General features: G+C 39.8%; 1 protein-coding gene across 1 annotated transcript in view; it reads left to right on the top strand.

Annotated features, from left to right (window-relative positions):
• MCM9 (minichromosome maintenance 9 homologous recombination repair factor) overlaps positions 1 to 15,016 on the top strand; it is a 48,726-nt gene that overhangs the window by 3,410 nt on the left and 30,300 nt on the right. Inside the window, exons 3-7 of the mRNA XM_068409053.1 lie at positions 1,240 to 1,556; positions 3,450 to 3,531; positions 4,469 to 4,669; positions 7,198 to 7,323; positions 8,605 to 8,724. Coding sequence (XP_068265154.1) covers positions 1,240 to 1,556; positions 3,450 to 3,531; positions 4,469 to 4,669; positions 7,198 to 7,323; positions 8,605 to 8,724 — 846 coding nt within the window. The remainder of the gene's footprint in view (positions 1 to 1,239; positions 1,557 to 3,449; positions 3,532 to 4,468; positions 4,670 to 7,197; positions 7,324 to 8,604; positions 8,725 to 15,016) is intronic.

Below are 15,016 nucleotides of genomic sequence, written 5' to 3' on the forward strand. Positions count from 1 at the left end.
TGTGTCTGTTACTGATGGCCGAGCTGCTTCTGATAGTTCAGTTTTACATGTTGTTACTAATATAGTAAAGCTGATTCAGAGGCACATGCTCAAATAGTTTGTCAAGCAGTCTAATGTGATCAGAATGAAGGCGCTTTTCTTCCCCGTCCAGGCTCGTCTCTTCAGTATTCACAGAGATGATCATATCATATATCCTGACAACAGTGCTGCAGCTCTCTCTAGTGTAAGATGTGTTGTATTTTACAAAGGTTGTGAGCTGCACCAGTACTGAGCTGGGAAAAAAAGATGACAAAACAGTTGGAAAAATAATGGATTTTATCTTTTTTGCCTGAACTGAATAGAAATGCAAACCTGTGGGAGAAAAAGAATTTTCAACAGGTTTGGTAGAATATGTAAATAGCTTTGTTACAGTCAACCAGAAAAATTTGTTTGCAGTTCTACATAATACTTTATTTCTTTTCCAGATTATTTAATTCCTTTCTGCTTTACTTTTTTTTTTTACTTTATTCTTTTACCTTTTAAAATTAGCTTAATATTTAAAAATATTTTCTTTAAAAAAAACAAAGGTCAAACACTTTGCTTAAAAGCAACAAAACAGAATGTTTCAGCATGTCTGAAATAAAACATTTGGTTTTGAAAACACCGAAATAAATATATGATGTCTGTCTTTTAGCAACCAAAGCTACTAAGAAGATTTGACCTAAATGCACAAATAGTTTTGATCCCCTTAGAAACATCATTTTCCAGCAGATGTATTGTTTTACATCTCTGTTTCCTAGCTCTATTTTCGAAGTAAAGCTAAGAAATTATTGTAAGAGCAGGTAATTTCTTTTTAAGTTGTTAATTATTAGTATCTTGTAGTTCATATACTAACTTCTGAAGAGGCGATATTGTGATGCTGTCCTCAGGTATACGTTTCAGAAACCATTTATTTTTAAAAAGACTTTGTAGGCTGTTGAAGTAGGTTAATCTTCCTGAGGATTTCAGCCGCTGTGGTGCTAAGTGATAGCTACACAGGTGAATGCCACAGCGGGATCAGGACACCACAGAACTGGCTGTTGGGGTGGAATTGAAGGAGAGCAAGTGCCACTAAAATGTTCTGTCACTATTCATTTGAATGTGCAAGTGAATTTACTTTGGTTGTGTTCATAACCCCTTTATATTCTTTTTATGCTCTCTTCCTTGTGCTTGAAATTTACTGGTATGCATTGTGAATTGCACGTATTTTTGTTTTAACAGGTTTGCCTGTTTGCCCAGAGCTGACTCGAGAGCACATTCCTAAAACCAGGGATGTGGGTCACTTTTTGTCTGTTACTGGGACTGTCATACGTACCAGTTTGGTGAAAGTTTTGGAGTTCGAACGGAGTTATATCTGTGATAAGTGCAAGCATGTGTTTGTCGTCAAGGCTGACTTTGAACAGTACTACACGTTCTGTCGTCCATCAGCCTGTCTTAATGAAGAAGGCTGCAATTCAACCAAGTTCACGTGTCTCTCTGGAACAACCTCTTCTCCTACCTGCTGCAGAGACTATCAAGAAATCAAAATTCAGGAACAGGTGAAAAAAAAATAAGATGGAGAAAAAGGGGAGGGTATTCAGGTATAGATGTCTCAAGTACAAAAAGAACTAACTTACTAAAGAAGGCATTTGGGGGCTTAATTTCCTGCTGGAATAAGGTAACTCTGCTAATTTTAGTGAAACTGTTCATGCTTACGTCAGTCAGAATTAAGTTGTTAATTAGACTTCCATTATTAGGTAGCTCCATTCCAGATCATACAAAACACCCGGGATCAGTGCATAGGTTAAATTTCCGTGCTGAATCCTTACACCACCAAGTTTGTGTTGTTGCTGTAAGGACTAAAGCTGGCCTAGTGGTGGCCAAGGCCAGCTGTAGCGGTGCAGCATGGTCAATACATGGTGTCTGCAAGTGTCTGTTCCCTTCAGCCAATATTGAATTCAACAATTATTGAATATATGCTCCTCACAGAATTTGCATATATGCTCCTCACAGAATTTGCACTCATTTTTCCGAAGGTAGTCCTGGGTGGAAATACAGCTAAGCTGGAGGAGTAAGAAACTATCGGGCCTCTTTTTATGGGAACGCATAATTAAGTCAAAACTGGCACAAGAAAATCTACACTGTATGAAAATTGAGAATAAGTAGGGTATATTGCAAGCAATGTTTCTGTGTTTATTTGTATGTTCAGTGTCTTTTTCATAAATCTTTTCTAAGATCTCTTCAGTTGTTTCAGGGTTTTGATTTTATAAATTAAGAGTATAGTGGTGCCAGTCTACGTGCGAGATGTATGAAAACAGAAATGTATGAAATTAGAAATGAAGTTCTTTCAAGTTCAGAATAGCAAAAAAGTAAGAGAATAAAACTTTCTAGGAAATAAGTTCTGTGCTGCATGTTTATATTAGGATTGTTTCTGACATATGGTTTCTATAACTTTTTTGTGTTTTACTGTGTGACACACAGATCTCTGTGATGGGAAGGATTTTCAGCAGCATGGGCTTATTAAATACAGTAAAGTTAAATTGGGAATGAATTTCACTCATGTTTCCTACTGAGCTCTGCAAGTGACTGTGTATGTGCCACCAGTACTGACAGTGATGTGAACTGCCTGTGGCCATATGGATCATACACAAGGATGAGTTAACCTTCCTAGGCACTAGAGGGTGAATAAATCTAGAATTCTAGCACATATGACCTGTGCTGCAGAATGAAAAGGTACTTCTGATTGTTTTCTTGTGCATTGGATGTTCTAAAAACTATTGCAAGCTTTAAGTGTAAATGGAAAGATTGCTGGCTGGAAATAGACTATGACAAGATTGCATAGACTTTGCCCTGGAGAAAAGAAAAGGAATTACAGGAGTTACTGGCACATTTGTCAATATACGTTTGTCTGGTTGTGTATGATTTGTTTCTTCCTATTGTTGATTTAATCCTTGACACCTAGGTATAAACTTATATCTCAACCTGTCAAATTATGGTTAAATACCAGAAAAATACAGAGAATAATCTTTCAATATATACTTCAGTGAAGGGTTATCTAACTCATGAGCTTGCTTCAGTACCCAAAGTCAACTTTGCATATTGAAGAAGTATCTAAAAATATCTCAAATTACTAAAAAAAAAAAAATCAGCTCTTTCAAATGACCTCTTTTAGTGAGCTTTTTTCAGCAAGATATTGAAATCACACAGCACCTCCCAGGATTGAGCACCTTCGGCTAATTTCATATGCAATCCTGTTTCCATTAATATCAGCATTGACGTTCCATTATTAAGTTCATGGCAGCAGTGGCATGTTTACTATGTAAGTTTTGTGAGAAAAAGCAAGGACTGACCTCAGTTCCAGGAAAGGCACGTAGGTCCTTAAGCCAAAGCAGCCATAAATGGCTTTTGGAAGGTGCTGTTCTTAAGAAGTGCTTTTCCTTCTTGTCTCCTAGGTTCAAAGACTGTCTGTTGGAAGCATCCCTCGTTGCATGGTGGTTGTTCTGGAAGATGACTTAGTGGACAGTTGCAAGTCTGGTGAGGATACAGCATATATCACATATGTTTGTGCCACAAGCATTTTTATTTTTCCATTTGAGATGAATCTTTGCCAAGCAGGCTGTCAGTGCTGAGCGCTTGTTGAACGAGATGTTCTTCTGTCATGTTGCTGTTGCAGCTTGGACATTAGCATGGCAGTTGAAGACTATTCTAGAAAATGTTGTACATCTCCATGTTACATCCTGACTGTTTGACAGATCATGCCAATAAGTAATGTGTTGTGATGTATAGAAAGTATATTAAGTCTTGTTAGTGTGGGAACACCAAGCTTCTTGAGGAAATCAGTCCACACCATCAGACAGCATGTGGTGCCCCTCTGTAGGTTCAGAGCACTAGGTAACCTGACCTCCTGTCTAAGGGGTGCTGCAGTTGGAAAAAGCTACATGGCTTCCAAAAAGGAGGCTAATTGGCAGAAGAATGTATGAAGAATGGACTAAAAATTCTCAGATAGGCACATCCCCACAAGAAACTCATTTCTGGTTGTACTTTCTCAGAAGAACACTGTGGCCAGAATGTTAACAAGTGATTCTGGAATTCATCACAAAAGTTACCAGAAGTCAAATAAGTTCTGACTAAATTTTTTGTATAGTAAATCTAATTGAAAGAAGACCACCTACAGTTTACCATGAATTCCTCTTTTCTAAAAGAGGAAACAAGCAGAGGTATACCTGTAAGAATTCACTACCTTAAACAGAAGTAGAAAGACATAGCAACTTCCCACCATAGAAGTAAGCAATCCAGCTAATGTTTGTTTTAGACTTCCAGTAACTGCAGGAGGTTTGTTTTTTGTTGTTGGGTATTTTAACCTTATTAGCTGTAACACACGATCTCAATTGCATTATTATGCATTTCAGCTAACACGTCTGCATATCTCAAGTGAGATGTTAGTTTACTAAATTTTTGTTGTTACCTCCAGGAGATGACATCACAGTGTATGGAGTGGTAATGCAGAGGTGGAAACCTTTCCACGAGGGTGCACGCTGTGACTTGGAGCTTGTTTTGAAAGCCAACTATGTTAAAGTAAACAATGAGCAGCTAGCAGGGGTTGTAATTGATGAAGAAGTCCGCAAGGAATTTGAAGACTTCTGGGAGAAGCATAGGAATGATCCCTTAGCAGGTTAGTAGTTGAAAGCTTTTAAGTAGGGCACATGATTGGATGGAGATGAAATCAGGAGTGAAAATACAGTTACTGAACACATTGTTCCCCCATTATGCTATCCCACCACCCATTCATCCAATAATATATTTTTTCCAGTATAGGAATATGAAATTCTTGCTTTAATATTACTGAGGAAAAAAGTACCAAACATACTGCATTGATCTTCCTTCTTTTGAGCTTTCTAGTCAAGTGTTTTATGGAACTTTTATTAACAAGAATTGAGAAATAATACAAGATTCAGGGAAAAAAAAGAAAAGCATTTTATGATCAAGAAAGAAAAAGCATACCTGTTAGAAGAAATAGTGCGGACCAGATCTGCTTTTAGTCAGCATAGCTGTTGGCTCTGGGGTGAAAGATCTGACTCACTGTCTTTGCATCCCAAATTAAGCTGTGAATCTTTACCACAGAGCTTAGCACATCTCATCTTTAACCTAACTCTTGGATGCAAAGAGTCTAGATGCCTAGACACTTGATTTAGGTGCTGTGGAGCCTCCTATCAAATATGGAGAGAGTCTCCCAATTCACAGTGGCTTCCAGAACAGCCAGAGTGTTTAGTACACTGGCTCCTAAACTTACCATGGTCTGCAGTCAACCACCTAGGAACTGGCAGGAGTTGTGTCTGGAACTCTGTCCCCCTCCATAATCTCAGTGCCTCCTCCTGAACCGTGGGGAAGCTCAATGGACTCTTTAGGATCTCTATCACTGAACTGTCTCAGGCTAACACTCTGTCTTTTAAAACCCTGAAAAGGGCTTAGTCTTTCTTCTTAAAAGACAAACAGGAAGAAAAGCAGGTGGGAATGTTGCCCATGTCAGCTTAAAAATTAGAGTGCTCACATAAGACATTTGAGATCTTGTCAATGGCAAAGATTCTTCAGAACTGCATTTCCTGGAAAGCAATTTAGTTGCTAGCCTCCTGCTGTTTGGAACAAGAACATTTCTTCCTCCTGATGTTTGGAACAAGAACATTTCTTATCACCCTGGTTAGAACTGTTCAGAAAGTAATTCAGGATCCTCTTTGAAGGTCCCATTTAGTCTTTCATTCTCAGGATAATTTTTGGAAGCCTGCAGGGAGCAATGTGGTTTTATGCAATATTAACCCATTCAGAATGAATAAATTAATATGAAGTGGCTACAAGAAAACTGAGGTGGAAATTAGAAGGACCCTGAGACTGCCCAAGATGTCTGTTTCAAGCTGTTTGTCTGAATTTGAATCCCCTCAGGTGAGGGCAGAGATCGAATTTGACTACAGAGTCTAAGGTATAGGCCATTTCACAACAAGATATATGTACATTTACTGTTTTTCAAAAGGTAATGGTAGTTACTGCTGCATTTTATGTCAGTCAGTTACTGATGCTGTGTATTAAGTGTCCTGAGAAAGTCTACCATGGCATGCCTCTGAGAGAACTTACGCAGGTGACTTATTTTTTCGGGTTACTGTCTAGGAAGAAGTAGAACTGCTGAGCTGCTCAGCACTGACAAGGCAAATGAACCTGAAATCAAATAGAGGCAACTGTGGAGTTAAATCTTGAGTTATGCTATGGCTGACCAAAGATTTTAAAATCTCACTTTTGGACAAAGATGTGTTAATTCCCTCAGAAGACCTCCACATAAAAAGCATATGCCTCAAGTCATCTATTAGGTGCCTACATATTTTGCCAGTACCATGTACTTGCATCTAAATTTAAAACAGTAAGTTAAGAACTCAAAATTGGTCACTCTGTTTTATTCCCTAGCAATGGGAGTGGTTTATGGCATTAAACCTGTGATCCCTTATGTGCCATTAATGTCAATCTCAAAGGATGGAATTAATTCTGTCACACATCTTCCAAGCAAACAACATTATCATAGCAGGTTGATGTATTCTGTTGCTGGAAAGAGACTATGGTAGAGAGGAGGAGAGGGTCAAAGGAGACCTTTGACACAGAAGGATCAAAGGAGAAGGAGATTCAAGACAACGATGAGACAATGAGCCATGCTGTGGGTGCACATGTTTAGGGTAAAATACTTCAAGTGTTAGATGTTTTCTTAGTTGTCTTAAATGTACAACACACCAATTTTCAAGGGGGTGTTTTGAAGTCTGGAAACTTTTTAAGATTTATTCTTCATAGCCCCTACACTTTTATCTGTGAAACAAAAGAATTTGCATGACAGCATTTCGTTAGTGCCTTTTCTCAAGATATCCAGGCCATATATTCCTTAAATTGGCTTTGCTGCTTATCCCAGTGGAAGACTTAACTTCTTTATAATGAAGGACGTTTGGATCAAACAACTGCTTTGGGTCCCATTTAAAAAATAAAATAATCTCCCTGCCCTGTTCCTTTTGTTCAGGAAGCAGACACAAATTATTTGTGAGTGTACCTAGGACTGTGGACATAGGACAATTATTTGTCAGTGTATACAGGACTTCAAGTGTGCATAGAAGTCCACGGGAAACTAAGTTTTAGTCTTACGGCAGTGCTGAATGTCAATTTTTGCTCCTGTTCTAGGGAGGAATGAAATTTTGGCTAGCTTATGTCCTCAAGTTTTTGGATTGTACCTGGTGAAGTTGGCTGTAACCCTGGTGCTTGCTGGTGGCGTACAGAGGACTGATGCTACTGGAACTCGAATCAGAGGTTAGTATTGTTTCTAGTAGTATCACACCCTTTCTAACAGTTGTTCCCACCCCTGTCTTCACCCACATCCCTCTCCCCTCCAAAATCAAACCAGTAAGGTTTCAGGAGCAGAATCATCCCATTTTCTTGAGTGAGAGCAATTTTTGATTAATGCTGAGTATTCTTCCAGAATCTCAGACAAATAAAGTGGGTGTCTAGACTTCCTCTTTTTATTTTAGTTTTTCCCAAATAAGACCCAGTAAAAGCAGGCGTTCAGGATTCCATTAGGTAGAATATTAAAGGCAGTTGTTTTAGATAAAACATAAACTCACTTTTTATTGTATAAGTGACGTTTTGAAATGATTTCTAGTAGAATATTCCCAGCAGTATTTGGCACCAAAGGATGGAATATTAATGTTTCCTTAATGTGGATCACTATAGTACATTGAAAGGAAAAATTAAATGATTCATTTTACTTTCTAATGCCAGACTTTTCCATCTGTGATTGTCAGCACATCTTACTTAGTTCTGTTACTGTAAGTTATCTGCCTGCTGATTCTCCTTCTGTTGTTATTAGATGGCAAATATGCCATGTGCCAGGTGGTATGCAGGTCATAATCTATGTAGGTCATAATAATTCTAAAATATTATGTCTGTATATACAAATACAGGATTTTCTTAATGCTCCAGCAGCTAAATAAAGTTATAGACTTTATATTTGAATTGAAGTTGTATTAATATTTTGTAGAAGGCAATGAAATAATTTCAGAGCACTCCAGTGAGATCATAGTAGCCAAATTATTTACTTCTGAAATCTCATTGTTTTGAAATTACTAAGTTGTGTAACTCTTGGCAATGTAACAGAATTAGTTAAGAAAAACAACCTGCTGATTTTATTAGCCCCTTTTTGCAATAATTTAAGTAACTGAATAGTGGAATGATAACTAAACCCCGCTATCCTTTTGTTTCATGTTCAAGAGTGATTTAAGTCTGAGAAATGAGTATTCTGAAATGTAAGAACTCACATTACAGAAAGTGTGTTAATTACCTGCTAATACTTTTAAAATATTTCATTGTAAATATTTGGTTTGGGTGCAGCAATATGACTAGATGCTTTTATTAAACAATATATTTATCACACCCAATAAATAGTGAAGTGTTAAACAGAATTACATATTGTAATGTATACGTAGTGCAAAATGTTAGGTGAATAATGAGAAGTATTTTTTAATTCTGAGCATTTTGTGTATATCTTTCTCTGTATGTGAACTGTGTACTCCTGCATCAACATTTTCCCCCAAGGTGAATCGCATCTTTTGTTGGTTGGAGACCCAGGTACGGGGAAATCTCAGTTTCTCAAGTATGCAGTAAAGATTATACCACGCTCTGTGCTTACTGCAGGAATTGGATCTACAAGTGCAGGTATGTGCTGCTTTAGCTGGAACACTTTTTTCACTCGAGTGTGTTTATATAGGCTTGACATGACTCACTGCAGAAGGGCAGTCCTGCCCCTTCTGTATCAGTGGAGCAGTGTGATGAGCTTCTAACAGGGAACCTTACAAGCCTCATCCAGAGGCACCTCTCACTGCTTTGCTAGCAGAGGGTGATCTGGACTGTATTTTTAGTGTTTTTCCCAGCTATGGCAAATCTGACATCTTTCCAGAGTTCACACTGTGTGATGGGCTAGCATCATTTGGTTTCTCCTGAACAGATACTCTCCTCTCTTCTGTTCTTTTCTGTGTTCTGGCTGGGTGCCAGTTTGATTTCTGCTTACTTTCTGAAAATTCACCCCTGTGCTGAGGAATTTTTTTCTGACTCTTAAAGATGATTTCAAGATGGTTTCTGAGAGCAAGCTTTTTTTTGTTGTTGTTAAATTTAGGTATGTCCCAAGGAGCTCTAAATGCCAGGTATCTTTACAAACTCTTATGGGGATAATGTGCAGAGGTCGGATGACCTCTGCAAATAACTTTAGTTGAGCAAATGACTACATTACTAGTACATTCAAAATCACAAAATAATTAGGGACAAACTCCAGTGTCTCAGCTAGCATGTGTAACTTGAATGTCTCTGAGATGGTGCTGCTTTTCATTTTATGTCTGGGAAACAGCATTATTTATACATGGGAAAACAAGAGAATAAATCTTTCCCAGTTCCATAGCTATGTGTACATGTGTATACTGGGTCTTCTGTAGCTGTGGAAGTGGAACATGATGTTGAACATACACACTCTTGTGTGCAGGGAACTTTTATGAAACACATATGCCTCTGGTTTTCCATTCAAACTGTTGACAAATAGGTCTGGAGAGAAGCCAGAGAGAACATTTTGGCTCAGCATAACCTTTTCTCCACCTTTTGTTCTGTGTTAAGAACTGAGAACAGACTGGATAATTTACATTTTGCTAGGGGACTGACAGTGACCTGGAGTAAAATTTTGCCATGCATTTCAATGTGACCTTGCCCACTTTTGTCAGTAGCAATCTCCCTGTGTCAGCTGCTTTTGGCCTCTGATGTTGCTGTTGGCTTCTTCACCACACCTCCCTCCTGTGCTTCATTTTCCATATGATCTGTTTGCCAGCTCAGCCGTGATAGCTAGGTTCAAGATATTTCCCTGAAAACCAGTATTGCAGTTTACAAGCTTACTGTGGTATGTGTGCCATAGAATTTGTGTAATGATGTGTGGAGCTGGAGTTTCATCTTGTGAAAGGTTTGTCTTGGGTCTTTAGGTCATCAACATTTCACTTAAATATTCCTTATATTTTAAAAAGCCTCTCCCTCTCCCTGCCCCCCGCCCCTGCCTGAAATCTGACAGCAGGTACACCAAATTTCCACCTTCAAATTCTTTAGGACCCTTATCACAAGTGAAACTTGAGTCCCTAGCAAGAAATCTTATTAATGCTTAGTTTAATTTCAGGGAACTGTTCCATGGCTAGAACTGCTCTACTAAAGCGTTAATTTCTAGCCCAGGTGTTTAGATGTAGTTTGAATTATTTTCTTTGCCTTCCCTGTGCATGGAGTGTCTTACTTACGAATAAGTTTATAACTGTACCTAACATTGATTTTGTCAACTTGTTCTTCATGCAGAAGCTCCAAATGATGAGTTTAGAGAACTATTAAATTGTTTAACTTTCCTTGTTGTAATTGCACCCTTCAAATTACCAGTTTCTGCTTCCTCACGAGAGGAGAGTCCTAAGGCACATTTTTCCCTCCAGTGTACAAAGACTAAATCCGTAAATTCTACTTTCAACTAGTTCCTTAGTTTATATAAAAAGCTGTCTGGATTGCAGGTTAATTGCTGGCTCTGGGATTACAGTCTACACAGGCCAAAAGACACACCTGAGATTTGGTAAACCCTGGAGAAGTGCTAAAAGCTGTCTTATATTTGGATTCCTCTTTTAGAAAAAACTGCCAATATTTAACCAACCTTTGGTAAGATTTTGTGCATTAACACATGTTGTACCCTTTACCCATCCAGTGCTGTTTTAGAATATGAGCTATTTATCAACCATAGAACTAGAATTCTGGTTCCAAAACTGTCTATCATATCAGTTTTCCCTGGTTTTCTGTACAAGCGTTTATTGGTACCAGGACAGCATATTAGATCATTAACATTCTCCTTGCGCCAAAATTCCCTTTCTTTCCAGCTCCACCTTAGGTATCATGTGCTTTGAGATCCACTGTGATCCTTTGGGGCCCTTGCAGTGTCATGTGCCCGCTGCAGCCCGTTACCCCATCCGTACCTAACTGGAATTGCGTCACAGAATTTCAGAAAACGGCGACTTAACTCTGCAGGTTGATTTGCTGTTGAGCCTCTGCTCTTTCAGTCAGGTTCTTACCTTCTCAGCGCTTTTTAAACAAAGTCTGTGCTTCATCAGATGTGTTTTGCCTGATTCAGAAAGTATGACCCAGGCTAACACCCTACTTTCTTGTTCTAGTGAATCAGTATGGAAGACCTTCATCTTTCTTACCTCACCAACCGGCTCAAGTTGCCTGCTTGCTGCAAACAGCCCTTACAAATGACCAATAATCTATTCTCTGTTTTGGAAAAAACAGAACTTCACCTCCACTCTCTGGATAGTGTTTCTGAGTTTACCTGTTTTATTAGGTTGCCTTTCTTGCAAATACTTAGTAGAAATTTTCTGTTGAGAGTTCTCTGCAAGTTTAGGACTTCTATGAGGAACCAAGGTTTGTTCCTCCCATATCTCTTCAATGAAAGTTGGCAGCCACAGGCCAACCCACATTCAACAACTCAGTGGCAAAAATTTCTTTGACCGCTACAGGACTTCCAAATTTGTAAGTAAAAGACAGGGGAACCATCTGTCCCACTGTCTGGTTGTTTCTACACAGTTTTTAGTTTTTTTAAAGGCCTGGTTCATTCTCGCCAACTAGCCTCTCATCAGAATCACAGGGAGGCATTCAACTGCCTTTAATTTTTAGAAATTGATACATAGTTTTGCAGAAAGATAGAGACTTAGTGAGGTTTAACAAAATCTCTCTGCAGGTTCTCACCTTACTACTCAGTTTAACCAACTGTTTTGCAGTCCCGAGAGCCATAGTGCTACTTGTGTATATTTGGATGAGATAATCACTAGTAAGAAAATATTTCCTTTTCCCCTGGAGCTTGAGATCTGCAGTGATTGATAGAGTGGTGTGCTTGACTCTGTAGGGACAGGAACCAACACATGCCTGCTGCTGGTGGGTCTTGAGCTTGTGGACATCCGGGCCAGAGTCGTTCTGCTGCTTCCTGGTGCATATTTGGCTGTTCACATTTCTGCAAAGTTTTGTTTGGTGGTGTGTCCCTCCACAGATGGACTGCTTAAAGAATTTTGTGAACTGCATTTAGAACAGCTTGTGTAAAAATCTGGGAGACTGTCAGCTGTTTCTCCAGCTCTCCAGTTCTGTGCAATATGCCTTCCTGAGCTGTGTGAAGTCCAGCCTTCTGGCCTCTCCTCTTACAGCCTCTACAGAGCCTTGAGAGTACTGACATGTTGCAGTGTCTGACGTTGTCCATATCATGCCAACAGCTGTTTGCTACTATGTTTTCTTTCTTTTCATTGAAGGCAACTAACTCAAGGGGAAACCACCATTTTTCTTTTCATAGGAAGCCTCTCCCTGCTAGGCAGGCTTCAGATGCTAACAGTTGTCTCTCTTCTGAGCTGTTAGAAACCAATTCAAAGTGGCTGTCGTGAGCCCTCTAGCTATGGTTATGGATGGAGTATGTGGTGGCGGTATCCTGAGGTAAGCAAGACACTGAAACTGGAGATATTTTTCCGTTTGTAGTTTCCCAAACTGTCCCTGGGCATTCCCTAGTTGATGCAGGCCAAGGCAGTGCCAGGGAACATGCTAACAGTTTTGCTACTGTGGATCCCTACCCTCGCCCTGATCAGGTTATTAATAGAGATGCAGCCCTTAGGCCACTCTTTTTGGATCTTCACTTCTGCCACAGGATTCTTCATTGTTTTCCTGAATATTCATAATTGTACATGAACTTGAAGTATTTTCTATCAGCATGTACCTTGAAAATATTTTCCTGAGAGAATGATTTAATTGGTTGTTCCTTAAACAGTTGGACCTCAAGTTGAAGAGGCCTTAATTCTGTAGGAAGTCTGCTAGACTCTTGAAGGAATGAATTCTGAAGTTGCGATCAAACCTCATCAGAGATATGCCACATCTGTTAACAATGTCTCATCTCTTGCATATCCTTAACTTCCCTTAATTCCCTCTCAATAATGCTGCTCCAAGATGGCTTTGTCCTGAGACAGAGCTTACCTTGACTACTTGCATGCAAAAGATTATTTAGCCAAGTAGATATGTGTCTTCAGAAATTCTGGCCTATTCATACATATATATATGAAGACCCATAGTTAGGATGGACAGGAAATATGGCAGGAGAAACATCTTTGTCATATTGGCTGAAGGTTTGAGGTTTTACACACTTCTGGCATAATACATCCAGGCAGGCCTTCACCAGACTTTTTCATCCTGCTGTTGAAATGGCAGGCATTTCATGCAGCTGATTTTTGGATGGATGTCTTATGTCTTCAGGATTCCCTTTACCATACCATAAAGCCCCTGCTTCTTCCCAGTTTCTATCAGTGTAGGTCTGCCACACCTTTCTACTGAGATAGGACAAACTGGAGGACTCCCTTACAGTGAAAGGTAGGCCTCCTTATCTCATGGTCCAGGGGTGTTTTAGAGGAAGATCCAAGAACTCCTTAAAAGTTCCTGACGTCTCAGCCAGTTCTTAACACTGCTGTTAACACGTAGCTGTTGTCTCATCCATCTGGGGTAGCCCTTCTGCAGCACACACACCTCCTTCCTCTGATTGATTGTCTCTTACCTGCGGGAAGGCCAGTCACATCCCTCGTGCCATGGACAATGAGTACCCAGCCATGCCTCCAAACCAGCATTACTGACAGTTGGAAACGTTGAAGTGTATGCTCCCTCCATCCCCTCCTGAAAAGGCCTTTGCTTTCTAAGTTCCTGACAGTAACCTGGGTTTTGTCAGGGGTTCCTGAGAGAAACCTTTCACAAAGCCTCCCTAGTGACTCCAGCTGGCTCTTCTTCCTTAGACATTCTTCTTTGCCTAGACCAAAAATCAAGCAAAAATCCCTCCACTTGTCTTCTGCAGCCCAGCTCTCATATCACACACTACAAGACCAGCTCTTAAGAAGCAGAACTTTAACTGGAAACATAAATACAAATAGGAGAGGCCTAGCATGAGTAGTTCTCCCACATGCTGCCAGCCTTTATAGGTGGTTGTCAGTTTTGTTGCATCTTCCCTGCTGGCACTGAGCAGAGCACTCCAGCTAGCAACAACAGGAACAATTAACCCATCATCTCTGGACCAAACTTCTGTGGCTCCCAAAGAAATGAGAGAATCTGCAAGCTTGCAGACCACTGTGCTGTGGATAAGGGGTAGGGTAGTTAAGTATGGGAAGGATCTCCTGCAGCTGCCCAGACAGAAGCCACAAGATTTAGTTAACTCCGCTCTTTTTCTGTCTCTGGTAAATGAGGATTTGCCAGGAGTATACGTGCATAAGGTAGTTGTGTTTTTTTTTCCTTCCCTACCACTGTTTTCAGATGGCAGTGGACAATCTTTGTCTAACTGCAAGTGGCTAGCCTCCAGTCCTAGCTGACTTCCAGAAAATCAGCAGTTGAGGCTCTACAAAGAAAGGAATGGACTGTCAGATCATCAGATTTGTCTGTGACTTTGTGACCAGGCAAGTCACTCACATCTCAAGAACACAGATATTGCTTGGTGAGCTATAAACTAAGTTACTGTGGTTATTGTAGCAAAGTTCTCAGTTGCTGCAGTCCTGAAGATTGGTAGTAAGGGTTGGCTTTTTCAGTGGAGCTTTGCAGAGCCACTGGAGAGGTTAAATTTCACCAGCCTCCATTATGATGGAGCTGGAGCCTTTCTGCCCCCTTCAAACTCAGTGTCATAGTAATTCAGACTGAAGGAGATGCATGAATAAATCACAATGACTGTAAGATGAAGGGACAAGTTTTTTTCAAGCTAGACAAAAACCCCACCCATGGTTTTCATCCGTAATGTTACCTTGTCTGATCCATTTATTTCTTTGTACATGAATAACCTCTGATGAACATTCCAACAATATTCTGATGGAATTGAGTCTAACTAGCTAGCTGAGGTAAAAATACAGTGAGATGCATCACCAGCCCTGCCAACAGAATCTGTAGCATCCCCTTGCAT

Source organism: Nyctibius grandis, chromosome 1, assembly GCF_013368605.1.
Source record: "Nyctibius grandis isolate bNycGra1 chromosome 1, bNycGra1.pri, whole genome shotgun sequence".
NCBI lineage: Eukaryota > Metazoa > Chordata > Aves > Nyctibiiformes > Nyctibiidae > Nyctibius > Nyctibius grandis.